Here is a 19,706-nt window from a genome sequence, read left to right as displayed (position 1 = left end):
TCAGGTGACATTACAAAGTTTGGCAGAGGTGAATCCACCTCACCAGCACCCTCTACCAGCCTGTCTGCTGCTCACGCCCCACAGACGGCACAGCCTCCGCAGGCTCAGAGCCAAGGACAGAGCCAGCCCCAGCCGCAGGGCCACCACAGCACCCAACAGACCTTCCTAAACCCAGCCCTGCCCCCTGGATACAGCTATACAGGCCTTCCCTACTACCCCGGGGTGCCTGGCGTGCCCAGCGCATTCCAGTATGGCCCCACCATGTTCGTGCCCCCTGCCTCGGCCAAGCAGCATGGCATGGGGCTGAGCAACCCCACAACGCCATTCCAGCAGCCCAGCGGATACGGCCAGCACGCCTTTAGCTCAGGTTTGTTCAGATTAGACATATGCACAAATTCTCATGCGTACTCTGTGCTGTTGAGTTTTAAAGTATTGTTTTTTTTTTGTCTATTTCAAGGGTATGATGACCTGACACAAGGCCCAGCAGGAAATGAGTACAGCAAAGGCTACAGTAACTCTTCTCAAACACAGGCCAAATCTGCTGCCTCTGGCCCAGGGAAAGGTACAAACATACTAGCACTTCACATTTTATTTTTTTAATGCCTAAATTTACCCTATATACACTAAATTAAAATTAATGATGCATCATTTTGTGTCCCAGGTGTCTCTGTGACATCTAGCAATTCTGGGGTGCCAGACATCAGTGGAACTGTTTACAATAAAACACAGGTACTTTTATTCATTTATGCTTTACACACACATGCAGTACCATTCAAAAGTTTGAATTGTCTGTTTTTCTTCTTTGAATTGATGGTTAAAAAGAACAGCATTCTTAAATAGAAATCATTTAGAACATTTAAAGCATTACACTTTAGATCAGTGTAATGCTTTTTAAAAAAAAAGAAATCTATAAATATAAATGCTTGTATATAAAGAGAGAATATTAGTTATATATAATGTGTTTGTGTTTCCTGCAGCCGTTTGATAAGCAGGGTTTCCATGCTGGCACACCACCTCCTTTCAACCTCCCCTCGGCTCTGGGCGGCACGGGACCTTTGACCCCTGGCGCTGCCCCTGGTTATGCTCCGGCTCCATTCCTTCACATTCTGCCGGCACACCAGCAGCCCCACTCACAGCTGCTCCATCATCACCTCACCCAGGATGGACAGGTCAGTCCCTGTCTATTCACACAAAGTCTTTATACAGTCTGCGATTTTATTATTGAAATGTACATGAACCAAAATGAATAAGGACCAATCCCATTTCTACCCCTTACCCCTACCCCCTGTTTTGTGCGTTCATGTGAAGTGGTAGGGGTGTCACGTTTTCCCTTTTTTTAGTTGGAGGGGTTGGAGAAAGGGCCAGATCAAATGAAGGGGTATGAGAAATTTCCCTGGATACACCAGGTACAGCGGCAACATGTAGGGCCTTATGAAAACTGACGGAATCGCGAAATCAGTCATAAAAACGGATTTGACCGTATAATGAAGAATTTAACAGAATTTGAAACCCTTTTGATGAATTAATAAAAAACAGGTCAGTACACTTAACTCGAATTGCGATATAGACTAATGTCTGTGAATATTAAACCACAAAAAGACTATTTAAATATTCTTCCTGCATGGTCTGCGTTGCATGTAGGGCTGCAGGATTAATCGAAATTGAACAGCAATCGCGATTATGAAAGCGCAAAGGCTGCGATTTTAATTAAATAAATAAATGCCCAGTGTGTCAGTGAAGAGCGGCTCTGTGATCAGTAGTAAATGCAGCACTGCGAGTTTGTGTCGCGTTTGAGAAAGCAACAGGTGTCAAACATCTTCACAAACTAGTAATGTGGTGTTCATAAACCTGTTGTCCAACAAAATGCGTTTAATAACATGTTTAAACTCACTTCATGTAGTCAGTCGAGTGTTTATGAGCTGACGTGGCCTTATCAGACAATGCATTATTCTATAGTTTTCTATAGAGTGATAAAGTCTATGTCAATCAGCACTGCTTTATTATTATGAACATACCCGAGAAGGCTTGAAGAACACATATACTCCGTATCTTGATGCAGTCGTGTTTATTGTCTTCATGTTTAATCAAAGCGTTTTTATCTTCCTTTTATTCAGCCTACAGCTAGCTTAGCTTCACATTAGGGTTTTCCTGAAAACAAATGATTACTTCTCTGACGTTTCTGCTCGAGGGCGCCCTCTGGCCTCCAGTGTGAAATTAAACTTTTTGGTAACAAATGAGAAAAATATTTCTCTCTAAATAAATGTATATGACAAGCCATATGTTTTTCTTAAATATACATGAGTTTTTCCCCCACAGTGGATGCATAAGAGGCTCATATTTCATATGAAAGACAGACTTTAAAAATTAAGCAGATAAAAAGCACAGATTTTTTACAATAATAATTTTACAATAAATCCTTAGACCTTTCTAATGATTTTTAGTCATTGGCTGTCTGCATATTAACAGGTAACTCAGCATTTTTTTTTGTGTAAAATATAATTATTATTATTATTATTATTATTATTAGTAGTAGTAGTAGTAGTAGTAGTAGTATATTGTTATATTTATTCTTAAATACTCTATTTTAATTTGTCTCTGTGTTAATGAGTGGTGCAGAGTTTCATTTACCACACAGACACACACACACACCACACCACACACTGAAGCACGCGTGGCACTTGCGGTGTATTCATCCTCAGCCGCCTCGTGAACGCATGAACTTCAGCTCCAGAGTCAATTCATGAGCGTTTTACCATTTCATTTGAGAACTTATATCATAGACACACAAACTTTAAGGTCTTCACGGCAACACGTCAAAATAAAATATTGGTTTGAACTTTTTTTGTGTCACAATTTCAAGTTAATTTCATATGATTAAAAGATAAATTAAATGTAATGTTTTATACCTACATTTGATTGAGAGAGATTAAAATAGATAACATTTCTGGGGGGAGAAAATCATAGAAATAAAAAAAATCTTTAAAAAAAAGTTTTTTTAAATTAAAATAATTAAACATGCTTTTAGATTTCATTAAAATTTTATTAAACCATTAAAATGGAATACAGAAAAAAGTGCATTTGGTAAAAAATAATTTGAGAAAAAAAAATTATAAAACGTAATTCATAGGGCCCTAAACAAGTAATTTCTGTTAAAACTTTAATAAATTGTCGTTAAATTGTATAAGTTTCATGATTACAATTAATTAGACATGCTTTTTGATTACTAACATTTAATTTAACCATTAAAATTGAGTTAAAAAAATGTAAATGGAATCCAGAAAAAGTATTTTTCAGCATTTAATAAGGATTTTACCAACAAATAAGAATTTGTTTAGTTACATTCAATCTTGTGTTCATATTTACGGTCATGGTCTTGTCATCTTTGACGTGTAACAGTGTAGTAGTGGGCTTTCCTGTAGCTCAAACAGTAGAGCGTGGCGCTAGCAATGCCAAGGTCATGGGTTCCATTCCCAGGGAAAGCAAGAACTGACCAAATGTAAAATGTGTACCGTTGGATAAAAGCGTCTGCCAAATGCATAAATGTAAATTTCCCATTTCTTAAGAGTATAATATTCCCCTGTTTCAAGGGGGAATGGGTATAAAATAGAATTGGGATTGGGCCTAAATGTAGAGTATTTTGTACTTTTAATGTAATTTCAGTCACGGAGAACATGGCTTCACTATCTTTAAGTACAAAAGTTGTCAACATGGTAACCTTTCACCCTTGTAAGCTCATCTGTCTGGTGTGTTCGTTCACATAGGGTGGGCCAAACCAGAGAAGCCAGTCCAGCACCATGCAGCAGAAGACCCAGGTCAACAAGTCCAACTATGGCAGCTCTCCCTACTGGGGCAACTGAGCACAGTCCACAGCGCAGGTGCCGTCCCGCACCCGACGACATGCCGAACAGAGCAGAGGGACGCCCGTACACACTACCATCATCCTCCTCACGCATTCTCATCTCCCCTTTTCAAAGTTTTGGCTGTTGTATGTAAAGTATATTTATGTATGTATTTATACAGTATATATGTATTGGTAGAATATGAAATGTGGTTTTTCTGCATTTTGTTTTTGAAGGAATTTTTTTTCATTGCTAACTGGCTAAGAGGATATGATGACAGAAGTGATGAGAACCTAACAGAAGAGTGAATATACTTGAAGCAGAGCAGGCATCATGATTCAAACATGGGAGTTTTTATTTGTATACATACCCCTGATAATGTATGTACATTACTGCTAAGCTTGATCACTTGATGGTGAAGCCTTTTTTTAACTTTTGTATTTTGCTCCTCTCCCACCCCCCCTTCACCTGTGAACTTTTTTTCTATTGAGGGGGATTTTTAATTTCAGTGCTTAATTTTGCTCCCTCTGCCCTTCATTTGTGAAATCCCACCCACCCACCAAATTGGCTAAATGGTAGCATTTTAGATCAGATTTCATTTTAACATTGGTTTTACCCTTGTTGTCAAAATAAAACTGTCCAGTTTACTCGTTTCAGTCTGATTCTTCACACACAGCGCCTCAGCACACACGAGCAGCAGGTATACATTTTGTTTATTTAAACATTCACATCTTTGCAAACTTGTAATTGGAGGTTAATTTGTTAACATTAATACATTAGGTATCATGAACTAACATTCATTTTGTTGCATTAATTAGGTTACTGTTATTTTAAACCTTTTGACGCTCTCCAGCAAACACAAATATGCACTGGAACGTTTGTAAATAAGTTTCTCTAATATGATATAGTATTAATTTGAGGGTGCTTAGCACCACTGTAGAACCAGACCTGCCTCTCGTACGGCATCCCTGTCATTTTGTGACTAAGGCAACCGCCTATACAATGGGCCGGCCCTGCATCTCTATATAACTGCCAGCTTTACTTAGGTAATATAGCCCTACAATCGGTTTTCGCAAATATCAGCACGACCGCTAATGTGATATTTTATACAACAGTTCATTAAAAAAAAGATATTACAGTAAGTGACATTTCAACAAAATAGTTCTTGACAAAGAACAGATATGCTTCCGGACAATACACAGCAGTGTTTTGTTACTGAATGAAGCGGTTTTTGAATGACTTGTTTCATATTTAAAAGTAAAATTTAATCTCCCTCAATTATTTTTTCCCAAAAAATTTGGCAACAATTTTAGTGCCCGTTACGCATAAAGCAACTAGCCCTAACTCTTAAGTATAATTACACTGTTACAAAGGGCAACGTAAATAAAGGGCAACCCAAATTTTATATTTAAAACATTATGCAATTTTTATTGCAGTGTGAATATATTTAAACTAATCTAACCCTCCAGGCAACATAGCCTATTTTAGTTTATTTTTAAAAAAATGAAACACCAATTTATTGTTCAAACCTATCTCAGGGAAGAACTCAAATACTAATCAATGAAAGTGCAAAAAAAAAAAAGTGGTCACATGACCCACAGGGGTCCATTTTGTGTCCAGTTTCATGTATGTGCACAAGTCACATGGCTCCATATTTTCTCAAATTAAAAGTGCATTGTTCACTCATTTGTTCAGTTAAGCACCCACAAAAAATATGAGTCCCCTTCACTGGTAAGAAATATTAAGAACTTTACATATCAAATGTTTTAGAGTAAATAAAAAACTATTGCCTCAAGGCAACATTGTACCATAATAGAATTGCATAAGGCCATACCAGACACACTGGGTTGGATTGAAATATTTATTTGTAAGGAAAAGAGCTAGAATTCTCTAAATATATTTGCATTTTTGCATGATTTTGTAATGCACTTATAATAGTAATTCACCTACTATAACTGCACATTATGATCTGCAGCACTTAAAAAGGTATAAAACAACTGCCAGTTGATGAAGATGAGGGACATAGTGACAATCCGGCAGGGAGAGTGAGGGGTGAGATTGAAGATGATAACTTGATATGACTCGATATGATTGGTAATACTTGAGTTCCACTATGCAGCTGAATTTGAAATGTTTATTATATTTGTAATACATGAAAAACTGGATAAATGGGTTTGTTTAAGTGTCTGGTTAAATAAATTGTTTTCTATTTGTTCCTACATGAAACAGTGAAGTTTCAATTGGCCCGTTGCGCTACAATGTTGGCTTGAGGCAACAAACTTTAACCAATTAATACAATTTGTATTGCTATTGTTATAGTGTCCAATTGTAAGCACAAACGCCACAATTTTACTCAGAAATCATACTGCCTTAAGTGTAAATACATCCAAGTTTAACAGCCCTACAGTTTTTCTAAATTATATTCAATTTTGACAAGATACCCCTAGAAATAAAGTTCTTTGCGGTTGCCCTAGTTGTGATAAATGTATTTATAGAAATCTGTCACCAAATTAGTAACTGTCAGAGTATCTGCACAAGTGTATTGACACAAGCAATTAAAACGTTATGAAGTAGCCAACATAAAAAAAAAAGACCTTTTTTTGTAGAACTTGTAGCATTAACAACTTTACCAATGAATTGTCATCCAATAGTAATTAACATGACATGAACAGCTGAAGTTACAGAATCATAATTTATTGAAATGGCAATCGTTTATGCATTGCATAATATGAATCCGATTAGATGGAGTACTTGAGAAAAACGGCTAAGTAGACACCACATGCATGATATCAGTTCACATGTAACATCTCGGCAAATTTTAATTTCATTAAGTATGTGCAACTACAAAAATATGTTTTATTACAAACCGCTCCAAATCAGAGATTACCATGAATAAATCAAGCAGCACGCTTCAAGGGAAAAGGATGTGACATTTAAAGTGAAATCCAGGTGGCAAGCTTCACAATCTTTTCACTGATGCCAAAGGGCTGTCATTATAGAGCAAGGCACATCAATGAACGTTTCAGAAAGGTGCTTTGAGAAATGACAGGAAATAAAGCAGTTTTTGTATAAAAGAAACATGACGGCTCAATCAATCGCTTTTCTTGCACGCAGCTCACAAACATCTTAAAATGCTTGACCATGAGTCCAATCATAACTAAAAAATAAAGCTATACAATACTGAAAAAGTCCAGGCAGAAGGAACATGTTCATTCATCCTCCTCGGCCGCCTTTTTCTTTTTCTTTTTCTTCTTCTCCACCTGCGGCACATCCGCCTCCTCCGTCACCTCAGGCTCCGCCTCCACGGCACCGATCTTCCTCTTCTTTTTCTTGGCAGGCGTGGCCTCACCACTACCACCGTTTGTCGTGACCTCTTCCTCCACCTCTGGTTTCTCCTCAGCTGCCGGCTTCTTTTTCTTTTTCTTCTTTATGGTATCTGTGACCTCCTGAAGAACAAAAGGAAACCATTAACGCCACATAATGCTAAACAAGATTAAAATCACTGACAGAAGAGATCATGTCCTGCTCACTTCAGTGATCAAACCCACTGAGTCGGGCCTGCCAATGGTTCGGAGGAGATTTACTTTAGCATGACAGATATGAGACCAGTCCATGAGAAGGTCCAGCCTCCAGTATAGTCATGCAAAACACTTGCTAGACCAAGGGGTTTCAATCTTTAGATGCTACGGACCCCAAATATGACCACCGTAAAAAAGGTAGCTTATACAGTCTCATGTAGAAACACCCAATTTCACTTCGTGAGAAAAATAATAAAGTGTAAAATTATATTCAGTTTCTATTACATTCTTTCACTATGGTTTACTTAATCAATATTTTAAGAATATCTGTTATGATACATTTTAAAGATCAAATGATTTAAGTGTCATTAGTTAATTTACATTAGTGTGTATGTATATATATAAAAAAAATTACACTTTTCCACACCCCCTTAGCATTCCCGGGAACCCAGTTTGAATACCCCTGTGCTTCTCAACATGAAGAGTTATTCACAAGTACCTCAGCGTCGCCATTGGCCTTCTCGTCATCTCCTTCTGCTGTGGAAAGAGCTTCTAGTTTCCTCTTTTCACGCTTCTTTTTCTTCTTTTCCTTTTTCTCGATCTTGCGCTTTATTTCAGTAGCCACCTCAGTAGCCTGCAAGCGAGAAAAACAGTCATGTATCTGCATTTGTACAAGCCTAGTAAAAAAAAAAAAAACTTCATAGTGCTGTGTCAGGCTCATTAAATCAGTTTATGCCTCCATGTAGGAGTCAGGATAAAGTAGTCATCATTCACAGCACTTCCGGAAAACTATAGTAACAATGATTCCTAGTGAGAAGTTCACAATCAGCACAAAAAAAAAGGTCTTATTAGCAATAAAAAGAGCAGTTACAAACAGTAGGAAGCTCCCTAGCCTTAAGCAGCACAGGTCAAACACACTGACTACACAGAACATCCTTTTAATGGTCATGCGATTTGGCAACATTATCAGATATACCATTTTTGTGCTTGGAATATTATATCATTAACTTAACAACATTAGATAGTTATTAGTCATGAATAACACTTCATAGCCGACTAATAATTAGCCGTCCATTTGGTTCTGGTTTCTGAACACCATACTACCATGGTTTAGTTCTCACCTCTGCAACAGCTTCTTTCATGACGTCCAGGTTCTTTCGTGGAGCCTCACCGGTCTCATAGAAAGCCAGACGTTCTTCTACTTGACCACGTAGCTTGTCACCAAACACGCATGTGGGAACCTCTGCGTGAACAGAACAAAGACATCAAGACAAGGACAAGCAAGTGCTATTGAAAAGGTGTTTGGCCCCAAGTTCTGCTCAGGATTTTGAATTTCAACAACCACTGAGGTGGGTTACTGTTGACGAAAAATAAGAGCATCATAGCAAAAACCAAGCAGTGGCAACTAAAGAAATGAGGGAAGATGGGATCACTCACCAGAAAAGCAGTCAATGCGTGATGCAATGGTACACTTGTTGGCGAGGTAGCGCGAGATGCGACCCTTGTTCTTGGCAGCAGCGCGTCCAATGAACGTCGAGTGGAAAATGAGACCGTACTTTGGGGTGTTTCCTCTGGTCTTCAGCGCCCTGATTCATAGGAAAGAACATAATCCATCTACACAGGGTTTGTCTCAGTTGCATCAATTTAGTGATACACCAAATTTTAGCCCCCCCCAAAAAAGTTGGTAACTAAATTTGGGTAATTGAACTCTGTATGGTGTTCAGAATGTGTTAAGTCTGAAAAGTTTGAGGCGGCGGCTAGTTGCCCAACTAATTTTACACTGCTACTCTAGGATCATTACTTAATTAACCCCCACCCCCCAAAAAAGTTGATTCAGTTAAATATTTTCAACTGCCAAAATTATGGTGCATACTATCAATTTACTGAAAATAAACTGCTATACTAGAAACAAGGACTAATTTGTGAATTTTTTTTTAAATAAAACCAAAGTTAGAATTTGGAGTTGTGCTCTCAGCAGAAAATCTTCATATGTATCTACCTCTCAAAACCCTCAGCAGCTGCTCAGACTGGGGGGTACGTGAGATTGAGCGGGATCACTTTACGGCGTGTTCAATGACACGCCAAATCACCCGTTCCTGCTACGCCCCGGCCCTGCCATCACTGCAGCTGCATGAAACCCCAGCAGGGAAGGGGAGCCCCAGTACCTGAACAGGGCCTTTTCTGCCCCCAGGATCTGCACGGTGGAGGCCGGATATTTGGCCAGGTTTGTCAGACTGCCCGCGTGAGAGATGAGACGGGCACCCACCTATTAAAAGAAAATCAATGTTAGAGAACGTCTATAAAAACAAACTAATCAAGCATAACTAGAAAAACAAAATATGATCAGGTAAATTAAAAAGCGGTTGCAATACGCAACCTCACCACTAGATGCCGCAAAATGTACATAGTCAGGGCTCATGTAAATGGTCGCATTTTGCGACTAAAATTTTAGTGTGTGCGACCAGTAAATTTGCCTGATGTCGGTACTGGAGAAATTAAGAAAATACACGTACTAATTATAATTGATAGACGTTATGTCTGGGAAATTCTATCTTTGCCAGTCGTTTCTATATGAAATAATATTAAACCATTTGTCCGTGATGCATTTTTGCCATTCGCAATCCAGAAGAGAGAGAAAGCGAGCGCTCACGTGGAGCTCCAGCGCACAACACGTCAGTCAGCTTAATGAGGGACGATGGCCAAGAGAACTACACAAAAGTTTAGTCTGCTTAAACTGTAGGGATGTGCTGTGATATTAATCTAATTTTATTTTCGATTTTGGCTTCCAAGAATTATAAAATGATGATATGAGGTAAAACTATTCCTATAGCCGTTTTCCGTCGAGCGCGACATCCTTCCCTTCTCAGCTGTGCTGTCATTTCTCACTAAACGTCAGATTCAGTGATTGTTGTAAACTGCAGTCTCTACTGTTGCTAAACTGCGGGATGTGTTTGATAATAAAGAGCTATTAAATGCACAATCCGCGCAAGAGACGCTGTTTCCAACTTCAAGGCGGCTTGTGTGTGTGCTGCAAAATGGACCGATTTGCACATTATATTGTAGGCTTCGTGTGCATGTCTAAACCATCAAATAAACAACAAATAGCCGGTGTCAAAATGACCGGATTGGAGAGTAGTTATTTTAACAGTTTATATCTTAAATGGGCGTAAATAGTTTGGAGAAATAGGAGAATATGATATTAGTTCTACATTCGATCGGTCTTAAAGGGGCAGCGTCTAATAAACCTGCTGACGATTGAGCCATTAATTCGAATCGAACAAAAGGCAAATAGAAAATATTCACATCTCTTGAATTAATAACTTTAGCTTTTATAAGCATTAATCTATCAATTTATACAGTGAGAACTATGCAGTGTTGTTTTACATTTCATTACTTTATTAGATTTCTTTGTAGGTTTGTTCTTTACTGTAATATTAATGTTAGCAGACCTTCCGAATACCTGCACACTGGTCCATTTACAAATAGAGGTTTTATATTTTTGTTCAAACATTGCCGTTTCTTTTGCTATAGATATTTTACTTTTCAGATTATAAAGCCATGTTAATTATGTTCTTAATTAGGTTTAAAAAAAAAAAAATTATATATATATATATATATTTATTATAATAAAAAGAACCGGTAAGAATACTGTTAAAGTACCGGATCGATAAGCAGTATCGGTAAGAGTAGGAATATCATTAAAACCTTAACGATACCGATCCTATTAGTAATACAGTGGAAATTAGTAGATTTGGTTAGCATGTTGATTTACGGTGCGCGCCCCTAAAATTCAGTTGGGGGCCACTGTGCTCCTAGAGAAAAAAGTTAATCTGGAGCCCTGATAGTGCACCTTTAAAGAAATGTCCAGGACATCTCAAATGCTTTTTCAATGCTAAAGTTAAATTTTATATTCAGAAAATTAGTACAGACTACAATTATATACTTGATGCATTTTAAAATAATTTGCGCTACCCAAAAATGGTGTTCACCAGCCAGAGCAAACTTTCCGGAAAGTTCGCTTTAGCAAGCCGCTTTGAACTCCCGAAACAAAAACCTTACTTTGTTTTGGCCTGATTTTGTTCTAAATGATGTCACCAGTTCATTCTTCGATTTTGTTTCAAGTATATCAGAGTATTTAAGTGTGCTGACAAACACCTACCACATCACCAATGAGAGCCGCAAGATTTGGTGCCACCTGGCCCATTTTAGATCGCAGGTACTCTTGCAGTTCCTGTCTGTAGTTTGTGAGCGAGACCACACGATTGGAGAAGCTCTCAATGTTGATCAGGTCAATAGGAGAGATATCCATACCTTTAGAGGGGGAAAAAAGAAAAAAAAAAACTTAGTGCTAATCAATGGAGAACTTAAACTGGTTGAGCTAAAGTGACTCAAAGGTTCAGTTTGTGTGATATGCTGTCATCACATGGTTTCAGGGGATTGACAGATTATTATAACATCATAACATCCGAGACAAACTCACACCAAGCTACGTTCATGACATCAGCGAGCTAGTCTTACCCATAGAGCTGCGGGACGCATCGAGAATGGCCTGAGATTTGGCACTGTCCATTGTGATCTCCTCCATAGCTTCCAGCATCTCCTCACTCAGTTCCTTTCGGTTCCCGATTAGCTTGGCCATCTTACAGTATGAACTGTTATCGCTCACTATCTTTATCAGCTCTGGGAAGTGGTAACCGTACCATTCACTGCACAGATAAGACAAAGAATTAAAAACAGTGCTGATACGGCTGGACAATATGGGAAAATTGCAATTTCTCTAATTGTGACAATGTTATTAAAAAAAAAAAAAATTTGCTTAACTAATTTTAAGGGCTGCACAATTTGGCTAAGAGTTGTGTACTATATCAATATAAAATATAAATTATGTAAAAATATAAAAAGCAGTTACATTTTACTGTACAAAACTATGAAAAATTACAACAACTATACAGTATTAAAAGGCATGGATGTCTTAATTTCTTCATTTTCAAGGGTTAAACTCTGCTTTAATTTCCAATTTGATGATCGAACAAAGTCATAACCACGATTTCTGTATTATTTTGATTGATTAATCATGTAGCCATACATTCTGAACACTAAGCGCCAAACGACATTAATGGGAAGCCACTAAAACGTCTGTGTCCCCCTCAGGTTGTGTTCGTTCCAGTTTGAAGGACCAAACAAACCAGAGGAAGGACTTTACTGTCCCTCCATTTCCTGTACAGCCAGCACACTAGTGGGCGCTGTCTGTGGTAAGCATTAGGAGGCTGCTGATTAGATCCAGCTACAGGAAAGTCCAGCAAAAAACATCTTACCGCACACGCATGGAGAACGTGTTGATGTCCTTGTCCAGCTGGTCCAGGAGGGCGATTGACTGGATGATCATGTTGTCCGCCCTATTGACATTAAACTTGACTTTGGCTCTGGAGTAGCTGTGACCCAAACCTAATTGAGCTTTGGACGCGGCCTGAGCGGTAAGCCCCTTGACCAGGGAATGGAAGTGCAGACGCACACCTGTCAATCACAAGCAGATGCATTAACAACAGATAACACTGTTGGACTCATAAAAATGCTTTTTTTTGCCTGTCTGTTCAGCTTTTCAGTATAAAGCATCAGAAATCAGGTAATCTATGTACATCATTACAGACAGGCTGTAAAAGTATGAATGTGATTTGCATTATAATGATTTAAGCCAGGGGTTTTCAAACTGAGGTCCATGGACCACAGGGGGATCCACAAAACAAGTAAAGGGAGTGTATGTGAATAAATAAAGATGAATCAAACTAATATTGTTTCAAGTCAATTATATTGACATTTAACTACTACTGTAATGACTAGGGAAAAAAGTAACAATAGAAACTAAATAAAGTTACAGTATAAATTGGGTCTTTATATATGAATATATAGCTAACTTAAAATGTTAAGATTGGGGGGAGGGGGTCCGTTCCTCAAGTACGTTCATATTTTGGGGTCCATGGCACCGTAAAGTTTGAAAATCCAATTTAAATAATCATGCTCACCCCTTAAGATTTCCGCTACAACACCTCCAGTCTGAATGGACAGATTAAGCTCTTCCTGAAGCGCTGCACCAATCTTGGCATCAGACACCCCCAACATGGCCTTCTTTTTACCCCCGGACGGAAGGTTGGTCTCCAAGAACAACTTGAGATCTGCATGGACAACTCCTGCAAGGATCAGATGAGGAACAAAGTCAGTAACTGAAGGTCACAATTTGCAAGTCAACAAATCAACCTCAGATGCTCAGTTTGTAAGTATGTGGTCATCACAGTAATTCAGTGGATTGACAGATTATATTATACATCATTGCATCAGTGAAGCAATTTGAAATAACGCTCCTCTCTTACCTTCTGAAATGGCATTGATATTTTCCAGAGCAGTCTGGGCGGATTTAAAGGGGAAGAACGCACTCAGTCGGATTACGCTACTGAATTTACCAACGTTTAGGACACTTTCCTCCACCTATGAAAGACCAAGAATCATAACATTAGTAATTTAAAACTACATTAGCAACAGATCTCCATATTCTGACGTACATCCAAAACCATATTAGGACAGGATTAGCTTTACAAGGGTAGATGGAGTAATGTAATTTTACCACAGGATGTTTGTAATATTAAATGGCCAAGTCGCATGGGATAAGAAATCAAAGTACAACTAGCAGAAGTGGGGGGGGGGGGGGTAACTTGATTTACACAACACCGTAACCTTCGTATTAAGTTGCTTTCTAATATCATGTGCGCAAACAACCTATATATATATCAATTTAAGAAATCGTTTGACAAGTCCTAACTATGTTGATAATAAGCACTTACCTAAAGCTAAAAAGTTTCGTTATTTCAAAATGACTAAAAGCATACATGTGACCCTGCATACATCCGTAAAGTCTGTCATTTTTAGGGTTGGGTATCGTTTTGGTTTTTGATACCGGTGCAAAACCGATACTTTTAAAACGGCACCGGTGCCTTAACCGATACTTATATTTAAACAAAAAAAAAACCGGACGAGATTAAAGAATTGATTTTTTATTATTATTATTTAAATTGAACAAATTACAAGTTTAAAGTATACTTGAATATATAAAGAAATACCAAACAATTTACTTAAATTCACAGTAAAACTGAAGCCACCTAACCCAACTACAATAGGCCAAATTTAACACTAAATAACAGTTTGAGTAAGAACAGCAGTAGTCTGTTATCCTGGTATGCTACAAACCAGCCTCAAGCTTCAGCTTTATTTTGCAGAAATTACCATATTCTCTGGCTAATTATTTTAGAACATCGCCTTGTTTCCATGGTGACGCGTCATGCTTCTCACATGACACAGCTACCACAATAGCGCTGTATGACTGCTCAGCTGTATGGGATTTATTTTCTTTTTTCTTCAAAACTATGTCATGAACTATCTGATATTCTGATTTTCAAATGGGTGAGCGAATGCGTGTTGGTTGATCTATACTGCGCGATGGGCAGCACCATGTTTGCGCCTCAGAGAACCGGATCTGTCGGATTTACATCACGTAAATTCATTCATGTCTCATGGAATACATGAAAGTAAGTTACCGCTGAACTGGGAGAAAAATAGAGTAAACTATATAATGTGTATCTGATATGAATAAAACACATAGTCAAATTATAAATGTCTGAAAGGATTGTTTTTGCCTCTTCCATAGACATCTGTGTGTACTTATGAGCATTTAAATGTCTGAAACCTAAAATAAACATTATGTGGTTGAAAACACTGAATAGTTGTAATGTGACGTCTGTCTCTGTCCCAGCGCCAGCCAAAGCGTGAAAGCATGTTTGAATTTAAGTGGCACCGAAATCTGCATTCAGATTCGGTCCGGTTTCGGTACCCAACCCTATTAATTTTTCACAGAACATTTTTATAAACTATAATCTTTTGAATTAAATGCTCACATAAACCACATGGACTACTTTTAAAATGGCACTTTTGGCTGAGATTTTAACTAACAACATGTCTGAATCTTTAAACCCTTCTCCACATTGTTGGCATGGACAAAAAAAGTACATACGTTTGCACTTCCTTAATATACACACCTGAGGTAGAAGCATTCCAATCTCTTCCACTTCTTTGACAGCAAATAATGCATATCCAGCTGCATGCTCGAACAGCACGTGTAAAAGCACCTGAGAAAGAGATTGTAAGATTATTATTTACCAACAATACCATAAACATAACCAAGTTACAACAAAAAGGGACAAAGTCTCAATTCCCAAACGAATAACCAACAAATACAAATGAATGTTGTGAATCTAATCTGTTTAAGTTGCAAGTCAACACCAGCACATGTATGAAGCACACATGGTGGTGGCACCTCCAGGCACAAAGCGGCCTCGTTTTTAAGTATTTAATATGATAATACAGCATTACGTAAGCAGAAGATAACAACAGACGTTAATGAACCACCCATGTTTAGATTTTATTGCATTAGAGCTTGAAGCTGGGGAGAAACACATTAGCATGGGTTAGCACAGACACACCACGTGCTCCTCAAGTAGATCAAATAACCAACTCAGCGCGTCACTTTTAAAACTGAACTGCGATCAGAACCAGAACATCGGTCCAAAACACTAACAGAAGGTGAGTGATGCATAACAAGCCTTTTTGATTCAATTAAAAGGCTGCCGTGGGCTTTAATAGAACATTGAGGCCTTGTGTTACCGGATTCGCCCGTTTATCCTCAAGTAGGCTGCGGTAATCGTACAAATGCGGGTTGTATCATAATAATTGTGCTTAATAAACTAATTAAAACAATTGTAATAACTCTGTAATAGCAACAAAGCGCAAATATACACATCTCTACAAACACGCACGTCGGCCATTATAAAAGCACGATTTATAATACAACACGGCGTTGAAGGTTAAAACGTTGCACAACAACAATCTGCTAGTTTCTAAAGATTGCATAAAGAAATATTGCATGCTTTACCATGTTTGCTGATCTCGTGCGCCACGCACGAGGGAGCGTTCCGTTCCTTCTGACCGCTTGAACAGGAAAGAAATTCACATGCGCTCAAGTACGAAAACCCACATGGTTCAGTCACGCAGCCTATCGCGAGATTTCAAAAGGGCGGGATTTTGCAGGAACGTGTAGTGCGTCGCCTGTTGGAAATGCACGGAAATGCAAGACGCGTGGCACATGATTGGGCATCCCAACAGAGGAAATTAATATTACAAAAAGTACCAAAATTTAACAGAGTTTAGGCTACTGTTAACCAATAGCAATTCGCGTAGTAGGCATACCTAAATCGTTTTTAGATGCAATTCATTTGAGAATTAATATGAACAGTTTTATGCAAAACTAGCCTAGTTAAAATGAAATAAAACACTGTTGATAAAAAATAATTCTGAATCAAATAATCGTATATCAATTTACTAGGCTAGATTGTCAAAATTGAGAAGATCAATGCCTGTATTTAAATCTTGTTTGCATGCTATATGCTAAGCGCAAAAGGCTAAATATGTGCTTCTTTCCAATCTGAATAAGCCATAATCTAAATGCCACAAGCATTTGCCCAATAAAACTTTATTAATGTGACTGAGAGTGTTAATGAGGGACAAATTGCCAAAATATATTTGATGCAGGAAACATTTCAAGAGTTATGATAGGAAACAGTGCTGGTTGCACACTCATCCATCCACTATTTATCAGACAAATGTGCCATAATGTATGACCCACAGCAATAAATACCTGTGTTGACTTCGTATTTTAAGAAAGAATTGAATTTATGACTTTATAGCCACATCAGGTGGGAATGCAGAGTCCCTAGAAACAACAAAACACACACACTTAGGAATAAAAGTTGTATCTAATTTTGCCCTTCACCCAAAAAAGGACATTTCTGTCATAATTTACTCACCCTCATGTTGTTCCAAACCTGTATGAATTTTTTTCTTCGGCTGAAACAAAAAAAAAAACATGTATATTATGGGCCTCATTGACTTCCAAAATATCTTCTTTTGTGTTCAGCAGTAGAAAGAAATTGGTTTGGAACAACTCAAGGGTGAGGAAATGATTACAGAAATTTCATTTTTGGGTGAACTATCCCTTTCAATGTTTTAATGTTGTATTCTAGACTCATTCTTAATACTCAGCTATCAACAGGGAACATTCCCAGAATGTTACGTCCCAGTTACTTCAAAGTTATGGTCTTTGATAATGTTCTCAGAACGTTAGCACAAAAACGTTATTTATACATCGTTCATGGAACGTTTTTGGACATTCATCAAACGTTTTTTTTTTAATTGTATTACTTGTTTCAGAACATTTAGAGAACATTCAAAAGTAGCGTTCCTTTAGTGTTTGCAGAATTATAAAATGGAATGCTCCCATAACGTTAGCATAACCAAGAAAAAACGCTTTTAAAACATTAAAAAAAACTGGAGCAGAATGTTTTAGAACATGTTTTTCTTAGCTGTGTAATTACACTTACTGAGCTGTCTAACATTAAAAAAAATTAACTATAGGAAACATACAGCAAGTCCAGAGTGACTACAACCAAGTTATGTCAAGTCCTTATAGTGTCTCTCTCTTGTCTCCATGGTCAAGCTGGAGGATTTTATGGAAACATATAGTACGTCAGAGATAGTAAATAAGAGCTCAGTGATCCGAGGGTTCCTATAAAGCTGACTGCTCTCTGACCACTGACACAAACATAAAGCCCGTCACTGAGGCCACCTGCATGCTGTACAAAGGTACAACTCTCTCGGCCTCTCTCACTCCTTCTGATTTTATTGTGAAAATATAGATCTCTAATTCTCTCTGCTGTGCATCACAACTGGAACTAACTTATCAACAAAAGCATAAGTAGCACACTATCTTATCTCCCATGTTGTGTTTTTGTGTTTTTATGTCACCCAAAGATGCGCGGAATAGTTACAGGATGTTTGGTGCTGGTGTATGTTGTTGCTCTTCAGGCTGACCAGGCAGAGGGACACATCCCATTCTTCAGCCCCAAAGAGATGAGAGAGCTCAGGGTGAGTATTCATCATTTCAATTCAACCTTCAGTTAAACCTGAGTTGTCCAAGAAAGAAGTTAATTCATTTCTCCCTTCATCTTCAAAAGGAAAAGGAGGGAAGGAAGGATGCTGATCCGCAGGTAGAGGAGGTCTTAATTGACGAGATGTCTCCAGAAGAGACTGGAGGAGAGTCAGCGGTGAGGGATCTCAGCAGGTTTTTCAACAAAAAAAAGTATTTCATAATGTATTTGAGTTTCTGACTGGCTGTGTTTCCATCTGAAGGGCCAGCTTGTAGAAATAGGGCTGAAGCTCACTGCTAAAAAGGGCCACATTGGATCCGCTTTCGGCAACATGCTGCAGAGCATTGTAGAAGAGCCAGAGAACAGTAAGGAGCATTTAAATCCATGCAGTAAAATGTCTTTCTATTTCATATATACACATAGACCTGATGTTTGTGCTCTATTTTAACAGGGAAATAAGGCTGGCTTTTTTTATCTGCACTCAACGACAATTGCAGTCTGATGATTCGCCACAATTGCAAGCACAAATGTTTTGTCTATGAATGTAAATGAATCACAATAAAATGAAATTGCATGCATGAAATTGTTTCCTGTCATATATGTCACGAACGCTATGGTGAAAAAAGGGGTGAGGACTCAAATGCAGGTGAACATGAATTTTATTAACCAAAGAAACATAAACACAAAACAAAAACCCACTATGGGGTAAAAATCAAACATCAAACAGAGACAAACCAGGGACCGAGATCAGGGACAAGAATCAGGAACCAGAATACCTCCACACGTAACATAGACAACATAACCGCCCAGGACTGAAAATGGAAGGAGACTAAATAGCAGACAAACAAGGCAGGTAACAAGGGACAACAGGTGGAGCAAATTAACTAATAATCAGATAACGAGGGGTGGGGTCAAGACAGATGACAGGCGCACACAGGACAGAAATAAACCAAAACACCATGTGCTACACAGGACAAGACAGACATGTGACACTACCCCCTCTCCAAGGAGCGGCTTCCAGACGCTCCATCAGAACCCAAAGAGGGACAGACCAGGGCGGGACGGGAGGGACAGACGGCCGGGGGGGCGGCCCACAGAGTTCAGGCGGCCCACAGAGTTCAGGCGGCCGGGGAGGCGGTCCGCAGAGTTCAGGCGGCCGGGGAGGCGGCCCGCAGAGTTCAGGCGGCCGGGGAGGCGGCCCGCAGAGTTCAGGCGGCCGGGGAGGCGGTCCGCAGAGTTCAGGCGGCCGGGGAGGCGGTCCGCAGAGTTCAGGCGGCCGGGGAGGCGGCCCGCAGAGTTCAGGCGGCCGGGGAGGCGGTCCGCAG

General features: G+C 38.8%; 3 protein-coding genes across 8 annotated transcripts in view; 2 read left to right on the top strand and 1 right to left on the bottom strand.

Annotated features, from left to right (window-relative positions):
• ubap2a (ubiquitin associated protein 2a) overlaps window positions 1-4,486 on the top strand; it is a 28,924-nt gene extending 24,438 nt beyond the window's left edge. For 4 of the 6 annotated variants that reach the window (XM_079835491.1, XM_079835489.1, XM_079835490.1 and 1 more), the window contains 5 exons: window positions 5-367; window positions 458-562; window positions 662-729; window positions 978-1,169; window positions 3,762-4,486. In XM_079835491.1, coding sequence (XP_079691617.1) covers window positions 5-367; window positions 458-562; window positions 662-729; window positions 978-1,169; window positions 3,762-3,857 — 824 coding nt within the window. In that variant the 3' untranslated portion in view covers window positions 3,858-4,486. Of the gene's footprint in view, window positions 1-4; window positions 563-661; window positions 730-977; window positions 1,170-3,761 lie in introns of all 6 variants that reach the window. The other 2 variants (XM_079835487.1, XM_079835486.1) reach the window with 1 other exon arrangement.
• Window positions 4,487-6,640: 2,154 nt separating this feature from the next.
• Window positions 6,641-16,446, bottom strand: nop56 (NOP56 ribonucleoprotein homolog). The gene is made up of 12 exons (XM_079835492.1): window positions 16,332-16,446; window positions 15,439-15,528; window positions 13,723-13,837; window positions 13,378-13,542; window positions 12,673-12,871; window positions 11,876-12,063; window positions 11,517-11,668; window positions 9,523-9,623; window positions 8,795-8,943; window positions 8,479-8,600; window positions 7,857-7,991; window positions 6,641-7,285 (listed from the first exon to the last, which is right to left on the bottom strand). Exons 1-12 carry the CDS (start codon window positions 16,332-16,334, stop codon window positions 7,049-7,051), a joined length of 1,656 nt encoding a protein of 551 aa, XP_079691618.1. The 5' UTR covers window positions 16,335-16,446; the 3' UTR covers window positions 6,641-7,048.
• On the top strand, window positions 15,860-18,964 carry mlnl (motilin-like). The gene is made up of 5 exons (XM_079835493.1): window positions 15,860-15,982; window positions 18,266-18,379; window positions 18,469-18,558; window positions 18,644-18,746; window positions 18,833-18,964. The coding sequence occupies exons 2-5, from the start codon at window positions 18,266-18,268 to the stop codon at window positions 18,838-18,840; spliced, it is 315 nt and encodes a 104-aa protein (XP_079691619.1). The 5' UTR covers window positions 15,860-15,982; the 3' UTR covers window positions 18,841-18,964.
• Window positions 18,965-19,706: the final 742 nt, after the last annotated feature.

This window comes from Gobio gobio, assembly GCF_949357685.1.
Source record: "Gobio gobio genome assembly, chromosome: 14".
In the NCBI taxonomy this organism is placed as follows: Eukaryota; Metazoa; Chordata; class Actinopteri; order Cypriniformes; family Gobionidae; genus Gobio; species Gobio gobio.
The sequence above is the reverse complement of the archived record's forward strand: the minus strand, read 5'-3'. Positions and strand labels throughout refer to the sequence as shown.

Coding starts and splice junctions, on each gene's coding strand:
- mlnl (XM_079835493.1), top strand. CDS start 18,266: ATGCGCGGAATAGTTACAGGATGTTTGGTGCTGGTGTATGTTGTTGCT. Junction 18,380..18,468: donor AAGAGATGAGAGAGCTCAGG/GTGAGTATTCAT, acceptor CATCTTCAAAAG/GAAAAGGAGGGAAGGAAGGA. Junction 18,559..18,643: donor AGACTGGAGGAGAGTCAGCG/GTGAGGGATCTC, acceptor TTCCATCTGAAG/GGCCAGCTTGTAGAAATAGG.
- nop56 (XM_079835492.1), bottom strand. Junction 8,944..9,522: donor GCAGAAAAGGCCCTGTTCAG/GTACTGGGGCTC, acceptor CCTATGAATCAG/GGCGCTGAAGACCAGAGGAA. Junction 7,286..7,856: donor AGGCCAATGGCGACGCTGAG/GTACTTGTGAAT, acceptor TTTGTTCTTCAG/GAGGTCACAGATACCATAAA.